Here is a 21,011-nt window from a genome sequence, read left to right as displayed (position 1 = left end):
CATAATAGCCTCGACATAATCAATTTCGCATACTTGGAAAAAAAAAGAAGAAGAAGGGAAAAAAAAAACAAAAAAAAAAGAAGAGAGAGGTAAAAAAAAAAAAAAGAAAAGAGGAAAAGAAAAGGAATAAGGATATTTTCGTTCGATGGCGAAAAATTCGATCCGAATCTGCAAAATTAAAAAATATGGCCCAATTTTACAAACGCTCAAAATTTGTAAATTTTTTATGCAAATTGGCATCGGTCAGTTTAATTAAAACTGAATCGAACCAGTTCAACAGTTTTATAGTTGAACCGTCGATTCAAATGATTCAACCCACGGTTCAAAATACACTTATTTCATTCAAGAAGTTGAACTAAATAGCTTTATAGACTAGATAATGATGAGACCGGTTGAACCGGTTGGTCTGACTCGAGTTTTAAATCATTGAAAATAAGTCCAACCATCAATTACTACACTTCTCTCGATCTTTTGAATTCTATCATACTGATACAAAAAATTAGCAATAATTATTGTCAAGAAATTATCCCATGCAAATATCCAATATCAAACATTCAGTATATTTTCCACTCACACGACAAACAATGAAACCCTAACAAGGTTCTCTCTTTTTTTTCTTTTTCTTTTTTTCCTATGATTCCCCAGAGATGAGCAAACTTTGGCGAACAAAGTAATACTTTTTTCCTATTTACCCCCGAAAATAATAAATAATCTTTTCAAGCCATTCAGCGCTTAAATTCTCGGCAATCGTTTCCTCATCCTCTGTTCTTCGATTTCATTCATCCGATCAGAGAGCCAGAAGATTCCTTTATAGCCAAAATATGCGATCAAAACCACAACAATAAACAACAGCATTACTAAGAGACATCTCCAGATGGTTTTCTTGATTTCCTGCGAAACAAATGCTTAATTTCGTTATGCAGTTCAGAAAAATACTGACATTTTGATCGCAGAAATTTTTATGTCACTAACCTGAAACTTTGAAATCTGCTTTGTTTCTTGCACCCGCTCACGTCTCTTCCTCCGTTTCGGCACGTCTGCAGCTTCTACGACGGGGCTCTATGGAAAAGAACAAGTAGTCAGCCCACAGGAAACAGTATCATCAATATACTTCATATACGTAAGAGAGAAATTGTTTGTATATTCAAAATTAGAATGAACTTTTCTTCTCAGGAAAGGGGAACGCAAGTACTTTCGGGAAATTTTTGTAAATAAGTTTATACCTACAGAGGGCACAAAATGTTCAAATTTAAGATGACATTCTAATCAGGCGTAAACATTCATGCTTGTTCGGTTCGACTTTTTGAACAGCTTTTCTACTTCGAAGAACAACTAGAAACCATTTGGTAAATTAAAAGTCTGGAGCTTTAGCTGTGGCAAGATGCCGAAATAAATCTATCGGACCCAAAAGTAAATGCTTAAATTTTAAGCTTCATGCAGTGGGGATCTATCTGTTGGGGAGACTTCCAGGAAAAGGCTATCAGTGTCTGTCGAACGCTCTACTCAAACAACACTTCTCCGATAACTCCTGCCAGGCCAAACAGGCCATAAATAAAATGGTCAATTCAGTATCCTTAAACAAGCTACTTTTCTTATCAAGAAAAATCGTTCTAGTTTGTTTTTCTAGCAGATATAATCCCAACCCTAGGTCCACCTCTGAGAATTAGGCAGAGATGATTGAACAAATAACCTGATTTATGTTTTATTACCAAGTTCTCACAGAATTTATTCCATCTTACTTATTTATCTACAGATTTTAAGCACTCATAGATTTGCAATATGCACAAATTACAGCAAAGCAAACAAATCACATGCCGAACAGGAAGGAAAATAAACTTTCCAGTTGCAAAAGCAGGCGCATATTGAGCCTGGACATTGCATTTATGTAGGAAAGTTGTTGTCAGCTTGGATATTGCTGGTTGATTAATTAAATCTGGAATACAAGGAATACAAATTCTCATTTAGTTTCACCTCTTTGGTTCTCTTTTATAACTTACTACATTTCAGGTTCTTCTAATACAACTCTTTACATTTAATAAATATAAAATTATATTTTAATGCAACATATTATGTCATGTATAAATCATAGTCAATAACAAAAAATATAACTTAGAAGCAAATATATTTTATACCTTGATCTCATTAGCTTTGCGAAGATGCAATTCTGAGTCAACAACCTTGACTTTTCTTTTGCAATCTACACCACAGGGAAGCAGACCAACTCCGAACTGGGTCTTAGATACATCCTTTGGATCGCGACCAGCATTTCGATATGCTTTAACGACATCTTGGCATAACCACTCCCTTTTCACAGTATTACATGCACATCGGACATTGACCTTACAAAATAGTATCAAATAAATAGAGAAAATGAATAACTGAATGAAACAGGACCGCTTGATTTTTTTTCATAATACAAATTAAAAATTTTCAGCTTGGCTTGGCTTTTAGAGCAGATCCTCTACTTCAGAATGCAAAGACCTTCAAAAACACAAGTGCTTGGGAAACAAATTGTTTGGAGCTTTCTACCATAGCAATAACTAAACCGAGCCTTTGGGCCCAAAATGTGAAGCGTCTGAATCTATTGCAGCGAAAAGCTCTACAAGAGAGTTTAAAGAGAAGTTCTAATATGATATTTTATTTCACAAGCACATTTTGCAGTTCAAGGCATCTGCATAAACTTGGCAATAAGATCTGATGTTCTACATTTACAAGTTCCTGAAAATGTAGAAACAAAAGAAACTATCTTTAATAGGTGGACGTCGCCACTATTATCTCAATATGATCAACCTGTTTAAATCAAGAAAGAAGATGAAAATAAGCAGAGTCCTTTCGGCATCTGTATACAATTAACATCAAAAGAGTTAATCTCTGGCACAAAGTGAACATCGTCTTGGTTTGCAAGCTGCAGGGTGAAACTCATCTTTGTATGATTTTGTGGACAACATAGAGCAGGAAGGTCGTCTTTAAAGAGAATTATTAGTCATTCACTGACGATGGTTGCTGAACATGATCAGTATCGACATTCCAATGCAGCCATTTTATATGTCAAATATGAGCATCATTGCACAGTGATAAAGAGATGGTTCTTTAGCTACTTGGAATAGTGACATAAATTTGTCCAATAAACTGATCCATTAAAATAATATAGTGGAATAAGTAGGTTGGAGATTAAAGAATATTTGGAATTTAAAAGAGAAGGTTCTTCAACTGCATTTACTTATCAACTACTCAAATTAGCAAGACAAACTAACTTGCATATAAACAAAAGTCAACAAACTTGCTATTTAGACAAAAATTAAATACGGAAGAACAAAAAAAAAAAGCTTCATAAATTTTGGTGGCATTGTACAAAAAAGAAAATACCAGACATCTACCTTTTTCAAACACCGATCAGATGATGGGCACTGACCAGGATGACAAATTTCAGAACATAGGTGTGGGCAGTTGGGCAATTTCCTGCACCAGAATTTCAGGTTTGAGAACTTCATCCCATAAAATGGTTTACATGTAATTCTATTATAGAGGCGTAGTCTCATAGTGAAGTACTCAATCATGAATAAGATGAACATTCTCATCATGTTAAGTTGACTTGCAATAAAAGAAGCCATACACAGCAAACATGTTAACTGTCCGTAGACATCCATAACAAAAAGATACCATCTCACGGCTCCAGTTTAAATAAAAAGGAAAATTGGATTTTTTATCTATCATTTTATAGGTAGAAGTGTCAAAGCCTCAATAAATTGAAGTGCTTTAGAATAATCTCATATTCTCCAAACAGAACGGGAAAGAAAAAAGGAAAAAAAAAAAAAGCTCCAATGCTGTTGGATGTATCGCATATTCTCTGGTTTCCTCTAATTCCATTGGGCAATTATTCTCTCCAAACATTTAGACAATTGAAGTTTTTCTGCAAAAGCTATCATATACTGCCTTATTGTGGGCAGAAAACAGAACCCAACTTCCTCATAGCAATTATTGCAGCAATATCACTCTCTAACTCCATTTGGATGGAGAGAAAAGAAGAGAAATTGGGGTGCAAGGTGCAACTCCCCCTGCAGTTGACCGACCTGGTCTAACCCGAAAATAACCTGATTTGCACAAAGAATCCCATCCGGAAAATTGGGTCCAGACAAAATAATTTGCACGGATCGTTAAACACCCGGTCGAGTACAAACAAGAAAATTTGGACAAACTAGGTCAACAACCTAGTTTTACACAAATAATTTAAAAAATAAAGTGATATTACAGTATGTTATTTTTTAATTTAAATAGTTTATTTTAAAAATAGAATTGAGCTGGAATGCTTCTAAAAGTATCAAGGCCTTGGTGCTAATAATTTTTGAACCCTTGGATCTACCCTTTTAACCATTGGATCAAATGTCAACAATGGTGGTTACTTGTGGGGCCCGCCATTGTGCATGATCCAAGAGCCGCTAGGTTTTGGCCAATAGCCAAAAAGGCTATAGCACCAATACCTTGGTGCTTCTAAAAGCACCCTAGCCAGACTCTTACCAGTATATATGAAATGTTTTTACAACTCCAACTAGGGGTAGCAAAAATTAGGGTCCGGGTCAAATATCAAGTAGGGTTAGACAACTATCAAGGATAATAAATGTACACCGTGTCCGGACCCAAGACACAAATTTTCAGCAACAGATTCTGTCCGAACTTGAACCCAATTTAAAATCAAGTGTTCGAATCTGAACTGGTTTGACCCAATTTTAAGCTAAAATTCAAAAAAAAAAGAATAAAAAATATGTATGAAATTTAAATTGTGTATTTCAAAATAAAAATATAGTAATTGTGGAGACTTTTCATATTACTTTTTACAGTAAACTATTTAAAAATAAAAAATAACTTAATATAATTTAACACTAGCATTTACCATTTAGACAATGTGTGAAGTCGGGTCGCTAGCCCGCTTTGCCCGAATTTTCATGTCCAGACTGGTTCCCAATTTTAATCCAGACAAAAAATAATTTGTTTTGACCCAGGTTTCCAAACAGAATTCTTTGTTCGGATCCGGTTAATTTTCGGGTCGCTAGAGCCGATCAACTGGTTTGAGTCATATTTTGCCACCCCTAATTACTATATTTTCATTTTAAATCCACAAATTTCGAATTTAAATTTTTATTCACTATATTTTTTTATTTTTTCGAATTTGGCTTAAAGCCGGGCTTGACCATACGGACACCCGGTATTAAACTAGGTTCAAATCTAGACACAATATGTGGTCCAAAATTCGGGTCCAGGTCAGGTCCGAACACATTGAATATTCACTCTTCTTAACAGTTGTCCAACTGAGTTTTGATCTATACCTGAATTTTTGCCACCCCCATAGGGATAGACAGGAGAGAATCATTTCTCTCATTTGGGTTGAAACTTAAAAGGAGAAAAGGAATAAAAACAGAAAGAAAATGACCTTTCTCAATAGGTATATTTCTCTCCAAAATGAAAAAGTGGATAACACAGGAGACATGAAATTGCAAGATGAATGCCGCACATTTAACAAAAAGTTTTAAGCTGTTATGATATTTCACCCAGCATTTACTTTACACTATGCATCTCAACATTTCTTGTAGACTCATTTAGCATAGTTATTTCCTTTCAGTGAGTAAATTACTCTTCTGATTTCCCCCTCTTATTTTTCTTCATTTTGTTTCTACTATAAACAAAGTGAAAATTTTGAAACATGAGCTAAGGAAGGATTGGAAAACACTAAATGCCACTACATAGAAATGAAGCAAAAGCAAAACTTCGCAAAAGACTTTTTTTTTTTTGCTCTGATACTTTGGTCCAAACTAATAAAGAAGCAAGAAATACGGTAGCAACCGAACACACAGTAGTGTGAAGTATATGCCAAAAAAATAAATAAATAAATAAATAATAAAAAAGAAAAATAAAAAAACAGAATCAGCTGAACAATATACAATGTACAATCAAAATTGCAACTAGAAAATAGCTACAAGAACTAGCTACGAATGAGGGGAAAAAAAAGAGTACAATTTACCTGTGGCATGGGCCGCTACACGTTCGTACTCTCTGTTGCTCCTCATCACTCATGCTATTGTAATACAAACACTCGAAAACATGCACCATGGCACCACAATGGCATGCTCTTTTTACAAGGACTTTGCAAGGAGGGCAGTTATCCGAATGGCATCGAAGAGGGCAAGGATGCGAGCAAGAGGGCTCCCTGTCCTGAAAGCAGTTGGAATCAAACTCAGCAATTTGATATGCCACAGAAAGCAAGAATAACCTCTAGTTCTTTCATTAAACTAGGGTTTTCTCAAAAAAAGAGAGTCAATAACATATTTATCCTTGTATAGTTGTATAGTCATCTTTTTACATACATAACCCTGTAAAATCAAAATTTTTAAATATAAATTAGAGTTTTTACAGAAGTTCCCTTATTTTGATTTTGGAAGTCGTCTGGTCCAATTAATGGGGAAACTTGGCTGCAGTAGTAAACAATTTTTAGAGGGGCACTTTTAGTAAGAACAATGGAATAAAAGTAAGAGACTATGCACCAGCTCTTGGGCAGTACTGTCTAAGTTGTGCTATTTGGAAAAGCATTATCATTCTAACAGCTTTTCCTGGCAGGAGCAGAAATTCCAAATTTGATCTCTTGGTTTTGGATCTTGAAATCTTATTTCAGCATTCCATTAGCAACAGACCCAAACTTTGTAGTTGCCAAATGCTTGATCAAATATCGCTACAGCAGCTAAAGCTGATAGCAGAAGCAAAAGTGAACAAAACAAGCAGCAAATTTTTCAAATTTTTGAAATGCATATATGAATGCTCACATTTTAGAGCATCATATATATAAGATAATATTTGTAAGGGTATAGAAGCAAATATGTCAACAAAGAAAATTAAACCTTTTGACAAGGGAGGTAGCATTCTTCACAGGGCTCAGCAAGTGGACTCTGAGCATTGAATGGCAAGATGATCGATTCTTGTTGATGAGAATTTTCATGCTTTTCATTATGGTCTAAAACAAACAACTGACTCTTCAAAACATGGCATGATTTTGTGCAGTAATGATTGCCACAGGGAAGAAGGTTGCCACATAAGTTCTGACATGGAAACGGCTTCTTAGTGGAGCACACCAACTGAAAATTAACAGCAAATACCGTCAGAGCAATGCAATATCAACTTGTGTGCTTATTAGAGGAAGGGAGGGAGGAAGGGAGAGATTGTAACTAACTGGACGCTCTTCGCCAATATGCTGGCCAAAGCATGACACTAGAACAATTTCTCGACAAGGTGGACATGGTGATCCAGGTGTACATTCAATGGACCTTCCTATTCTCTTTTTCTTTGGTTTCAATGTGAACTCTGGGTTAGGAGGAGGTATAGGACCATGGCACCTACATTATATAAATAAAGTGAAGCAAGAGAATTAAAAGGACTTCAAAACATATTAAATTGGACATGCCAACTTTATTTACGTATAAAAATTCAGGCTTGAAACTCCATACCTTTCTCTACACTTGTGACCACAAGGAAGCTCCTCCCCACAGGTCATTCGGCAAGGTGGGCAAGCACCATAGTGGCATTTGTGGGGCTGGAAAAAGAAAATGGAGATGTCGTGAGGCAAAATTGAATCAGTTCCTCAAAGAGCCAAGTGATCTCAGATGTTCACATAAACCATAAAAGGTAACCCTTATCACATGTAAAACCATGAGGACATAAGTAACAAAAAGAGCTTCTACATACATATCCCTGTAAGATCATATATTTTAGATATTCTCATACAATACCCCTAGAAAGTGCAATTTCATAAAAGGTGCACTTTTGTAAGTAGAAGGCCATCTATGTGCGGTACTAAGTTTTGAAGGACATAAATGAAAAATAAGGATGTATATAAGTAAATTAACTAGTTCAATTCGGGCCATATGAATATTTCTCAAAAAGAACCAAAAGAAGAACGAAAAAAAGAACATTCGTCATACAATTGCTATATTATGACAATATCCAACTATCTGAACGTCCAATATACATCCAAGATAACTGAATGCACTTGCAGTTAGTACCATATCCATTTTGATAGAAATTCAATTAGAATGCCTACATCAATTTCTCTATGGGGCCAATACACAGCTTCTAGCAAGAGTCTGATATTTTAATCACTGTTGCTATTAAATGAAAAACATTTCTGATGGCATTAGCTTTAATAATACTTCTCTCTGGAACAAAAATTTGATATTCAACATGGAAACTTCTCTCCAGCTCATCAGATCAATGACAGCGCAAACACTCTGCTAGAGAATTTACATACTGAAAAGTTAATATATAATTTCTATTTTTCATCTCTACTGAGAGTACTTGGTGAATGGGCAAAAGTTTGATTTAATCTTGGCATCCATGTTTTCCATATAATTAAAGAAACAAGTGACTAGACAGACGAACAGGCACGATTGAATAATTCGGCGACACGAGGCAACTTATAAAGAAAGCTAAAACATATATTAACAGTCCATATAAGATCATTTCCCTGTTGCTATTACACATACAACTAAATCAACATCGCTAGAATAGTTCTACAAAAAGTATCAAAGTAGGGCATGAAAGCAATCTCTATTAACAAACTAGATACTAAGGCAACAAAAGAAAATAGTATCAATCTCTAAAAAAAAGTGAACAACCAAACTGAAAATAATGCTGGAAAGAACAATTAAAGAATTTTGACAAAGTGCGTCGGAAGTATCATAGGAGACATTAATGAATCAGGGGGAAAAAAGGTAATATTTACCCGGCATTCAGACTTATGTCTACAGAGGCGAGATATAAAGCACCGTTTTGAACATTTCGGAGGCTTCTGATTCTTCTCAGTCCCACATGGAACCTGGTAATAATAAGGCAGGAAACATTATTTCAAGATAGTGCTCATAATTAGGCATGAAAATTTTCAAAATGGCAAAGCAGACCTAGACAACTTCAGTTCAATATTCAAAGAACAGTAATAAAGCCAAATTAAATCATCAGCAAGAAGACAAGCAACCTAATTGGCAAAAGAATATGTTGAATACAGCATTCTTGTACCATATTTTTCAAAATCAACAAACCAAAATTCGTTAGTTAGTTAGTTAGCAAATCCTAATATCTTCGAATGCATGACTTGGACGTGGGTTAATACTTAATAGAAACATTACTTCTCTAAGTTCACACATGCCAAATTGCCAATTGTTCCGATGACATGATTAAAAAGGGCTGAAATACAAAAAACGACCCCTATAAATATCTAATTTCACACTTTACCCTCCCGGCTTTTAAGAAACTCTATTTTACCCCCTTAGAATTTAATGTTTTTCATCATTCTTTCATGCATAATTGTGTGGTACAACTTGATAATTACTAATATACTCATTTAGCCCTAAGAAATGACAAAAACACAAAAGGTTAATATACTCATTTAGCCCTAAGAAATGACAAAAAAAACAAAAAGTTACTTACTAAATAGTCAGGGTTCTCTTTTATGAAGTTACCTAATTTGAAAGAAAATATAAGATTCCTATACATTCCCACCATTTTTAAAGATATAATGGATATCAGTAGGTTTCTCGACTATATCATACAATTTATATACGAAATAGTGACAAAATTGTAGCAGTGCTGAGTTAAGTGCTATAACTCTAACTTTAAGGGGGCAAAATAGAGGTTTTCAAAAAAGACAAGGAGAAAATAGAAAAGTGAATATTTATATGGGGGTTTTCTATATTTTAGCCATTAAAAAAGTATATATTGCACCACATTTCCTGAACTTTCAACCAAGTTTCACTTTAGTCCTCAAGCTTTCAAGTTAGAGGTCAGATGATGTAAACTCTTAAAAAAGTTTCATCTTGCCAACACCTAGTGCATCTATACATTTAGGCTAAGTTACACTTTTCGCCCTCAAACTATGAGGTGCGTGATAAGTTGGTCCTCAAACTTTAATTTGTTGCAATTACTAGCTTACACTTTTTAAATTGTCGCAATCAAGTCCCACAACCCAATTTAGTCATCTAAAAATATTGATGTGTCACTAGTGAAAAGTGGCAATGTTATGATTGCTAACGCTACAATAATTAAGATGTTACATAACTCCCACTTTAGTGACACGTCAACATTTAGTCAAATAAATTGGATTGTGTAACTTAATTGCAACAATTTACAATGTTGGAGAAAGAAATTGCACCAAATTGAAGTTTATGGGCTAAAGTGGCACGCGCCTCATAGTTTGGGACCAAAAGTGTCATTTAGCTGTACATTTATGTATCATATATTTATCAACCTTTTTCTAATCTCATATTTCAAACCAACCATCCATTGAGTAACAATTTTTCCTATTTAGAAATTGGGTCGCTAAATTAAAAGTTTGAGATGGATGAAGGGTATAGATTCATGATGTACAGATAGTTCGATATACATACGAACTAGGTGCAAGCAACAATTTTCGCGAACATTAATGAAAGTTTAAGGATTAAAATGAAATACAAGTGGAAGTTTAGGGTCTCAAATGTCAAACTTAAAAGGTAAAGACTAAAATTTGAGTGAAGTGCCATTTTCACAATTAAAAATGAAGAAATTTTCAAAAATCCTTTCATTAAGTAGGATCTAAATATAATAATATAGAATCTAATTAGTGTGTGCAGATGTAAATATATTTGTAATGGGCACACCAAATCTACAAATTCTTATGCATGTGCATTCGCTAACAGTGATGAAATCTAACAAAAGGATCTATGTATGGGTAAATCATGATTTTGCATAAACCAACCACAGCCAACTCCCCTCCCCTCCCCCCCCCCCCCCCCCCCAAGGCCCCAACCCCCGACTCCATAAACCAAAAAAAAGGGATTTCTCTCTGTCTCTCTCTCACACACAGACAACAGAGACATAGGAAAAATAGACGGACAACAGTAAATCTCCAGAGCCATCAAATTCTCAATCAAAGACACCATGTCTGACATAGACTATTATAAGCTATTATATAGAGCAGCGAAAAAGGTTCAGTTGTGCAACAAAATAACAACCATATTAGCTATTGCCAAGTTACAGACAATCCAGTGATAAGAATAACCATGAGAATCCATCAGAATTTACCTCAAAGCGTGTCTCCCCACAATAGCATGAAATGGACACCATCAATGGACAAGGAGAACAAGCACCTCTGAATAGAAAATTGCATACTGGTATCAGTAACAAAATTTCATGTCACAAGAATAATCATAACAAGTGTGAATATATTGTTCATTTGTCAAAGCTCCTGTTCCCAAATTAATAATTATTATATAAATCAAACTGTCTTATACATTAATATGGCATGCTACATTCCTATTTTAATTTTATAGTCATACATATCCGTCAACTTCGCAATAATTCGCTACATGATGAAATTGTGCAGGTTCAAAGTTTGCCATTGGTTTAATAATGAAGAGAGTTTTGGGGTTCAAAAAGGAAAACAATATAGACATCACTGCTTAGACAGCTGCATCAACTGCTATTCAGAACTGTGTTCCAATCATGTAATAGGGGGAAAAAAAAAGGGTAATTACTGGACATTTTACGTTCACACACTCGTGATGACCAAAATGAAGTTTTAACTCTCAATGAAATTTTAGGTTCACACACTCGTGATGACCGAAATGAACTTTGAAATCTCAATGAACTTTGAACTCTCAAGATATATTAAGAATTAACATAATTAGCAATTACTGGACTAAAGTTTGTAGCTATGGTTCATTTTCAGTTTACTAATCCGATAAGGATAAAAGCGACATACAACTAGTTTCTCTTAGGTTCAGATTCAAAAGGAAAACAATGACATATATGGACAAATGATTTGAGTCATCACGTACATTTCAGTACAAGTTCTCTTTGCAGCATAATTAGCACAACAAAGGGTCAATATAGACATGTTAAACGGGAACAATATAAAGCAGATGGCAAATCCTTGCAAGCATAGAATGTAAGAAGACATCTGTAATGGGATTATATACCTGTGACATGGGGAAGGACATTTATGGTTGTTGCATCTAAGCTTCCTGTCACAAATCTGAATATTGAACTTTTAATTCTTTTGTAATCATGTTACAGATCAATGGTAAACAAGAAATTACTGCACAGACCTCTGGACAAGGTGGGCAATCCCCTCCACAGCAACGGCGTCTACAAGCATGGCGACCACAATCTCGTACTCGCTGACACTTCCTTTCACAAGTCAAATCTTGATAGCAAGGAACCTATATTAGATTACAGTTCAATTTTGCACCTTCAGTTAATATATGCATGGTCAAATCCTTTCACAAGTCAAATCTTGATAGCAAGGAACCTATATTAGATTACAGTTCAATTTTGCACCTTCAGTTAATATATGCATGGTCAAACTTTGTGCATTCCAGGAAAAAAAAAATTTCTAGGTACATTGTTTCAACTGTGAGTCTGCGGCTTTAAACAGCAGAACCTTAATAATTAAGTTTCCACTACCTATTTATACTGACTTCTAAGCATGATGATACTTGTACAATGTGAATAAGATGGTTAGTCATATTAAAGGAGTTACAAACAAATCACAACACTATAGAATACACCGAAATTATCATTCATGGAGTCGTAGAGTCCACAAAAGAAAAGCCACATTGTTGAACTAGAGGCTTAAAGCTTGCTCTTCTTTTTGTTTTCTATGACAATGCGACCAATGTGTTCTTCTGCTTCTTGTTTAGTATTGAAGCCATAATCACAACGACTAACAAAATTATCAGCTTTGTTGGAAGGAATGGATACATAACAACAAAGAGATATTTTCCTGCATACCAAGGTTAAGAACATTGGAAACTGTGAAAAGCCATTTTTCTCTTCTTAAACTGCTAGACACTGGCATTCGAATCATTTATACTCGGCAGAAGCTGATAGCCACACACTAAGCTTATGCATTCAAATTATAAAGGAACAAAAATCGCTGTCACTAATTCACAAAAGAACAACCAAATTGAAGATTTTAGATACAGTTTATGTAGACGAAGGAAACTAACACATCTAATGATGTTTATGGGCTCACCTCCTTCTTCATGCTCCCGCATCGGCATGACTTGAGAACAACAATCCTACAATTCTCCACACACGCCCCGCGGTGGCACCTCTCCGGGCACCTATGCATCCCGCAGCCAAGCATCTTCCCACACGTGGACCCACACGTGGGCACTTGAGCGTCACAGCTGAGCCCAAGGTGCTCCTTCTTCCCGCACGGGCACGTCCGGCGCCCCTGAAGCGGGCACGCCCCGCAGGCACCAGCGTGGCAACCGCGCCCGCACTCGTGCCTCCCGCATGCGAGCGTCCCGCCACACGGCCGGTCGCACCGGAACTCGCGCTCGGCACAAATCCGCTCTTGCTCTTCCGCGCCGCAGGCGCATTTGTAGGTCCCGCGCACGCGGCACGGCAGGCACGGGCCATCGTGGCACGTCGTCGGGCAGCGGTGGGAGCCGCAGGGGAGGGGCTTGTTACAGGGCTCGCCACAGGAGAAGCGCCTGCGGGCGCAGCGGCGGACGTCGGCGCGGCGGCCGCAGAAGCATTGGGAGGAGGCGAGGACGGGGCAGGGGGGGCAGGGGCCGGGGTGGCACAGAAGCAAGCAGGTGTGGCCGCACTCCCCGGCGAGGGGGCGGCCGCAGATCTCGCCGCAGGAGTGGGGGAGGATCCAGGGGTCCAAGGGGGGATCTTGGACCTTGCCGCAGAAGCAGAAGTAGGATTTGGGGATTAGGGTTTTGGGGTAGGGGGATCGGCACTTAGGGCAAGGCCAGTCGGGGGAGCGGAGGTGGAGGGATTGGCGGGCCCAGGATTGGATGCAGGGGAGGTGGAAGAGGGCGTGGCAGGAGGCGGAGCAGGACCAGACGGGGTGGGAGGGGCGGAGGGGGTCGAGGCAGATGAGGCAGGAAGGGAGGCGGCGGCGGAGGAGGGAGGAGGAGGAGAGGAAGGAGCGGAGCTTGGAGAGGTCGTCGTCAATGGCGTCGTCGTCGTCGGGGGAGGTGCGGAGGTAGGAGGCGAAGATGGAGCGCTCGAGGGCAGCGGAGGAAGGGTCGGCATCGCCATTGGAGACGTCGTCAGAGGCGTCGTCATCGTCGTCGGAGGCGGAGGAAGAGGAGAGGAGGGGATGATCGGAGGGAGCAGGGGAGTTAGGGTTAGGGTTAGGGTTTCGAGGAGGGAGGGTAGTGGTGGTGGTGGTGGTGGTGGTGGCCATTGGCGGGCCGTGCTGGAGACGGACGGGGATGGAGGTAGTGATCTGTTGTTGTCTTCGCAGTCAAATCGCGCTCCCTCTCACTTCGCATTCAAATCTCTCTCTCTCTCTCTCTCTCTCTCTCTCTCTCTCTCTCCGTCACCACGTGTTTGTTGCCGACGCAGAGACTTGTTGCCTGCACCAGGTCTATAAATCAAAATTTGTCATGTCACCGGTACAAAGAGTGAGCGCCATCGACACGATACTGCACGGCACGACACGGTATGCTAGCACGCTTCACCACGCGCATACTGTTTCGGCGATCATGCTGCAGCATGATCACTAACACATGATATATGTACAATTTATTATAGGTATATATCGTCCTGCTAAATTTTGTAATTAAAAGAATGCAACATTAGAATCTAATTTATTGAATATAATATTCTATAACGTTTAAAATACTCACTTTAACTAGAGAAAAATCTTCACTCTCAACTACCCGCTTCGTTTATTTATTTACAAATAAATTTAACTAAAAATATAAATTACAAATAAACTCAGCTGAAAATATAAATCAACTAAAATTCGAATTTGGGATCTCGGTTACCAACCACCGAGCCCTTATAAGAGATGGTTTACTTAAATTCTTGTCCATATTTGGATAAATTAATTTTCATCCTCTAAACTTTACTTTAGCTCTATCAAATTTGTGATAAATATATAGATATCAGTAAAATTTATTTATAAATTTTTGGATAGTCAATATTTTTACTCATATCCGCCCACAAGCTGGCGGGTCGGCACGCAGGTTACTTGCAAGATTTTTTTTTCTTTTTTACTCCTATACTTTTCAAATACAAAACACATATATAAAATTTTTAAAATCATAACGTAACGTTTTGCTAGAAATATCATAACATACAATAAATAATATAAATATTAAAGCACATAAAATTATATAATATAAAAATATTTTGTCAATTTCAAATTTTCATGATACAAAATTAATAAAATTTTTATCATTATAGAGTCAATATCATAGAGATTATATATTTTTTAATTAAACAAATATATATACGGGTACCGTTGGTACCCGAGTTGTTCAAAATAGTCATTACTTAACGGGTATCCATCCGTTTTATTCATAATTTTTTGGGTAAGAAAAACTAGTATCCAAACCCACAAATTTACGGGTAACCTGCGGGTAGGGATAGGGATTGCCAGGTCTAGTTGGTGCTAGCCACCACTTATTCCAAAAGCTTGATAGAGAGCCTGTGAGTCTCTACTGTAACTCTGTCCCGACCTATAGTTATTTTGAATATAATTCAACCCAACCTGATCTCTCGTCGCGAAATAGAATGCTGGTCCTTTCAGCCAACAAAGTTAGGAACTTCTATAAAATTTATATGCAATTTTGCTTTAGGCTTAACTATCCATTTCAAATAGAACTAAATATTTTTTATGGTCGTTAAATTTAGATACAAAATTTTATGAAAACGAGGTAATAACAACAATTGTTATATTCAATGAAATAGCAATTGCCAAAAATTAGCATCCCATAAATTTATTCTGTTAAGATTTAAATCAGATAAAATTTTGAATATTCAATTTCCTATCTCCAGACCAAAAAAGTTTAAATTATGGCAAAATATATTTATTTTTGAATAAATCACATCCCTTCGGAAATGGGGAAGGTATAAAATTTACCCCGCGGTCAACGTCGGATTTGTACCCGAATTTAAAACCGTGGCGGGAGCGCGCGCCGCTTCGGGACCCGCGCACTTTTTTTTGCTTTTTTTTATTTTTTGTTTTTCTCCCCCCCTAATCTCTCTCTCATCGCAATATTACTTATATATACGTAACAACCTGATAAGAACTCCAAACTACCTACAATAGTATACATATCTGTATATACAACGTACATTGGCAAGATGTTCTCGCCAAAGTTTCCTATTTATTGCATCTATATTACATCTTTAATAACTATTATTACTACCACTACAATTATTATTATTATTATTATTATTATTCTTAGTATTGCTTTATTATTCTTAGAATTACAATTAAAAGTAAGTATAAGTAATAAGAAGAAGAATAATAATAGTTTAGATGGATCTGGAGCTCTCTTTGTCGTGTCCTGGTTCACGTGAACCGCAGCCACCAACGCCGCTGCCGCCTCCGCCTCCACCTCCACCACCACCGCCAACACCCCTACAGCCGCCACCTCCACCGCCGCCGCCATCACCAACGCCGCCGCCGCCGCCGCCATCGCCGCTGCTGCCGCCGCCGCCCGGGTCGGAGCCAATCGCTTCGCCGTTCCCCGGGGCCGAAGTCCGTCGTGCTACCAGGCGGCCCCTCGCGGAGCCTGTCGCCAGCGGCATCACCCGGACCGACGGCGAACTCTGCGGTCAAAGCGCCGACACCTGCCAGGTCGGTTCGTTGTAGATTAATAATCACTATCTACTGGAGTTTAACTAATTTTGCATATTTTGGATGCCCTTTAGAATCTTAGTAGTCAGAAATATTTATGAGTGTTTATGAAAAAAAAAAACTAAAAATAAAAAATTCTTATAATTATTTGAAATCTGTATTTTGAATCTATTAAAATTCATCTAGTTTTCTAGATACATTCTTCAAATCTTTCTTTTTTTTTTATTTTCTCTAAATTAATTTTATGGTTGTTAATTATTAATTTTTAAAATTACAATTATGATATATATATATATATATATATATTGCTACTATACTATGAAAAGTATAATGGGACTGCTTTTTATTTTTTAATCGTTGGATCAAGTTTTTTGATCATTTTTTATTCTCGGATTAATATTATTATCCTTGAGGGACCACTCATTCGTAGGGGGTGACGACTATCATTCCAAATATAGAATTTTTGATCTAAAAGCTAAAAGTCGGAAGCATTATACATTATATATATATATATAGAAAGAGAGAGAAAGAGTTTTGCTAGATTATACTATCGGTGATAAGTACTCACTCTGCTATCAATTTTTTTTTCAATGATAAAACTTTCATATTAATGGTACCGTTAAATATGGTGTAAACTATTTAAACTATCTAAAAATCAAATTTTCACGCTTTTTTGATATTGTTCTTTTATTCATCAAGTAAACAAAAAATAAATAACTAAAAATAAGTATTTTTTTTAAAATAATAATATAATTTTCATATTTAAGATTTACAATCTAAGGGTCTGTTAGGCAATTATCTAAAATTAAATCAAGAGTTTTATTTTACATGACATATCCTCCTTCAGGAGGCGTAACGGGGAAAGCACAGCCAACACCTTTACCTACTCCAATATTAATTACACCGGAATGCTTATTTTACTCTGTAAATTTTTTCTTTTGTTAGACTATCCAAACATAGCAAGTAAAAAATAAACAGAATTTTCTAAAATACAAAGTAAGTTGGCTTATTACTCCGGTATTATGGGTTTCTTAAACAGGCCCTAGCTAAATCTTATTTTGAATAGTTTTAACAAATTTTCTAACAAAAATTTAGTTAATTTGGCAAGCAAACACATCATATTGGTCATTAGAGTTACAGATTTTGTGATCCTTTGATCATTCGGCTAGCGATCAAAAAATCATAAAGTTTGATTTCTAGATAGGTTAAATGGTCTAAGTAATATAAAATGATGCCGATCATCGATTTAAAAGTTTTAACATCGAAAACAAATTAGTAATAAACTGAGGTGGTAGAGTGGAGCTTCTGTGAACATCTGTGCATTTTAAAAGAAATGAACATTTGTGCATCTAAGTTTAGCCATGGCATCATCTTAAGATTCAACGGAATATACTGTTAATAGTGCTGCATGAATTTTAAGGTCATCCAAAGAATCATAAGCACAGATGTTTGTGCTTTTAAAAGTGAAGGAGTTCCACGCTTAATTAGTTTAATTATTTTTAGTTCATGATGAAATTGCAAATGTTTTAGAGATCTTCTAGCTAGAACTTTAAAATGCTAAAATTGCAATTGTTCATGATGAAACCACCGCCACCGCAGTCACTGCAGTCGCCGCTGCCTATTCCGTCGGAACTGCAGCAGTCAAGGAGGAGACGTAGGCCGGTGCGGCCGAGCACGTCTGACAGGATTCCTCCTCCATTCCCCTGGGCTGGAGATCACCGCGCCACCGTGCGGCCCCTTGCAGAGCTCTCTGCCAGCGGCATCACCCAGATCAAGGGCGAACTCTGCTGCCGAAGTTGCGACGCCCACGAGGTCGGTTCGTTATAGAATAATAATTACTACTTAGTGCAGTTGGTTTACTAATTTTGCATGCTCCGAGAATATCTTAAAAGTCGAAAATATTTGTATGTGTTTATAAAAAAAATTGCAAAAGAAAAGGAAAAATTCTTATAATTATTTGAAGTCTATAGTTTGTCTACTTTCTTTACTTTTATTTGAAATCTATTACAATTCTTCTTTTTTTTTCGTTTTATGGTTGTTAATTTTTGCTTTTAAAATTACAATGATGAAAACTCTATATTCCTTTTCTTTTCTTTTTTTTTTTTTTTGTCTAATACAATGTGTGCTCAATCCTTTCTTAGTTCAAGAATTGTTTTCCATACTTTTATAAGTACAAAAATATTTGTATTTATAATTTTTTTAGTTATTGAATCGTTTCAAGAACTACGCAGAACTAGTAAAGTGGGCTTAACAGGATATATCATTAAGAGTGCTGTACGATCTTAAGACGATCCGATGATTAAAAAATTACAAGTACAGATATTTCGGTACTTTTTAAAGTGCAGAAACTCATTGTTTTAGTTATTAATTTGTGCTTATTCTTTTCATGATGAAATTGTAGTTGTTTTAATTAAAATCCTAAGTATTTATTAACGAAACAAAATAAAGGTGGTGACCTACGACCTGCTGTCCAAGTTCGAGGAGGATGTGAAGCCGCTGTACCGGCGGGTGCAGGAGTACGAGAGTGACCGCGCGTCGGACAGTCTGCTAAACCCGAAGTACAGGGACTGCCCGTCATGCGGGCTGCAGAGGGGGATGCGGCCGGTGGTGGCGCAGAGGAAGCGGGACATCAACTGGCTGTTCATGCTGCTTGACGGCACCCTCGGCTGCCTCAACATGAAGATCCTCGCCTACTTCTGCCGCCGCAACGGCTGCCACAGCACCGGCGCCAGGGACCGCAAACTCTACTATGCCTTCACCGGCCTCTGTGTTCAGCTCATGCGGAATCAAGAATAAATTCTTTTTTCTTTTTCTTTTTTTTTTGAGAGATAGGTAGCATGCTATCCGCTTCGTTTATTTTATTTAGAAATAAACTTAGCTGGAAATATGAATCAACTAGAATTCGAACTTGGGTCTCGAGTACTAACCACCAAACTCTTTGTCACGTGCTTTAGGGATGGTCGGTAACCAAGAATAAATTCAAAATAATATCTGCTTATTTATAGGTCTAGTAAGTATTTATAAATCTAGTTTGGTATTATGGTGGCTAACCAAGCATATGCTTGTGAGTTTGGAATGTTTACTTTGGTATTATGGTGTGGCTAAAAACATATGCTTTTATTATTAGTTTTGAAAGGTTCTTAAAAAAATTTAAAGCATTTTTAATCTTCATGTTGTGATGTTATGGTATTACATAAGCATTTGAGGTCTATCTTGATATTGCTGTGGCTGAAAGTATATGTTGTAAGTTTTGAATCTCTGATGTTGTAGATCTCATAGAGATACCACATCATATGGTGAATGTTAAGTAAAACAGTCCAATATTAGATAGTATAGGCAAATCTTAAAATAATATGAATGATGACTGAAACAGTCCAACATTAGTTGAACATCATGAATAATATGAATTTCAAAGTAGCGTGAATACTAGCTGCAACAGTTTAAAGCTGTATGGATGGAAAACAAGACGAAAAAAAGTAGAGGCGAATGTCAAAGCGTTTCAGATAGACACTAAGAGTCATATGAATGGTGACCGAAACTATTCAATACTAGAGCCTCAAAGTAGGTCTTTTGCTAGGTCTTTTGCAAATAAAAATTTGGCTAGAAAAGTTCCACGTATCATATTATGTGCACAACTTTGATCATAACAGAACTTTAATACCAATTATAGATAGAAAATGCATTCTAAAATAAATTAATGCTCACTAATAAAATTTGATAGAGTAATAAAGTGGAAGAAACAAAAATTTTCATTTAAAAATTTGGTGCAAATAAAGGATTTAAATAAAAAGATACTTAAGGTTAAAGGAAATCCAATTCAACATGTTATCTACTACATCCACTATATATGTCCTCCTAAAAACTAATTAGCATGAACGAACTCCGCAGCATAAACACATTACTTGCCCAAATTAAGCCAATATTTTGCTATTTACATGACTTAGTCAACTTCTAAATAAATTGGCCCAGTACTAACACTATTTGCATAAAAATAGACCCCTAACATCATACACAAGGTTGCATCATTTTCCAACTAATGATTTTCTATCTTCTAGCTTTTATATGACTTATCGTTTTTAGAAGGCGGTAAACTATTCACTGCTTATCAATTTTACTATCAGCGAGAGGCTTAGTGCTTAGAGAGTATGAGATGGTCACGAAGAATGCGATGAGTGATTCACACCTTTCAAAGATGAAAACTATTCGTCGTGTTTAGGAGCTTTATAAATTTTTTAAAATAAAAGCACTGAACCGTTTATCATTTCAAGTAAGCATAATACTTTACCGCTTTCTTCGATGCCTTCCATCCGGAACAATCTCAGGTGGTATCTATGTAGCGCAAATACGCCAAATTTTGAAAATAATTTTTTTAAATTAAAAAAAA

The 21,011-nt window shown here is 36.6% G+C and overlaps 2 protein-coding genes across 4 annotated transcripts; one reads left to right on the top strand and one right to left on the bottom strand.

The window, feature by feature from the left end:
* LOC109720521 (NF-X1-type zinc finger protein NFXL2) lies at window positions 365-14,274 on the bottom strand. Of its 3 annotated transcripts, none has more exons than XM_020247694.1 (13): window positions 13,046-14,274; window positions 12,117-12,230; window positions 11,988-12,043; window positions 11,092-11,158; window positions 8,762-8,854; window positions 7,488-7,573; window positions 7,214-7,376; window positions 6,885-7,118; window positions 6,014-6,204; window positions 3,378-3,459; window positions 2,133-2,339; window positions 973-1,059; window positions 365-891 (listed from the first exon to the last, which is right to left on the bottom strand). In XM_020247694.1, the coding sequence occupies exons 1-13, from the start codon at window positions 14,216-14,218 to the stop codon at window positions 733-735; spliced, it is 2,712 nt and encodes a 903-aa protein (XP_020103283.1). In that variant the 5' UTR covers window positions 14,219-14,274; the 3' UTR covers window positions 365-732. The 3 variants fall into 3 exon arrangements, with proteins under 3 accessions (XP_020103283.1, XP_020103284.1, XP_020103285.1); XM_020247695.1 differs by having other exon boundaries at window positions 750-891; window positions 973-1,072; XM_020247696.1 differs by lacking the exons at window positions 365-891; window positions 973-1,059; window positions 3,378-3,459 and having other exon boundaries at window positions 2,172-2,339.
* LOC109720090 lies at window positions 16,469-19,457 on the top strand (the record flags this gene model as incomplete). Its single annotated transcript, XM_020246973.1, has 3 exons — window positions 16,469-16,627; window positions 18,227-18,439; window positions 19,076-19,457. Coding segments are annotated over 3 exons (720 nt in total), but the record flags the coding sequence as incomplete, so codon positions are not given.

Source organism: Ananas comosus, linkage group 14, assembly GCF_001540865.1.
Source record: "Ananas comosus cultivar F153 linkage group 14, ASM154086v1, whole genome shotgun sequence".
Taxonomy (NCBI): Eukaryota; Viridiplantae; Streptophyta; class Magnoliopsida; order Poales; family Bromeliaceae; genus Ananas; species Ananas comosus.
The sequence above is the reverse complement of the archived record's forward strand: the minus strand, read 5'-3'. Positions and strand labels throughout refer to the sequence as shown.

Coding starts and splice junctions, on each gene's coding strand:
- LOC109720521 (XM_020247694.1), bottom strand. CDS start 14,218: ATGGCCACCACCACCACCACCACCACCACTACCCTCCCTCCTCGAAAC. Junction 7,574..8,761: donor GACATAAGTCTGAATGCCGG/GTAAATATTACC, acceptor TTCTTTTTCCAG/CCCCACAAATGCCACTATGG. Junction 2,340..3,377: donor CTGATCGGTGTTTGAAAAAG/GTAGATGTCTGG, acceptor CTATTTTGTAAG/GTCAATGTCCGATGTGCATG.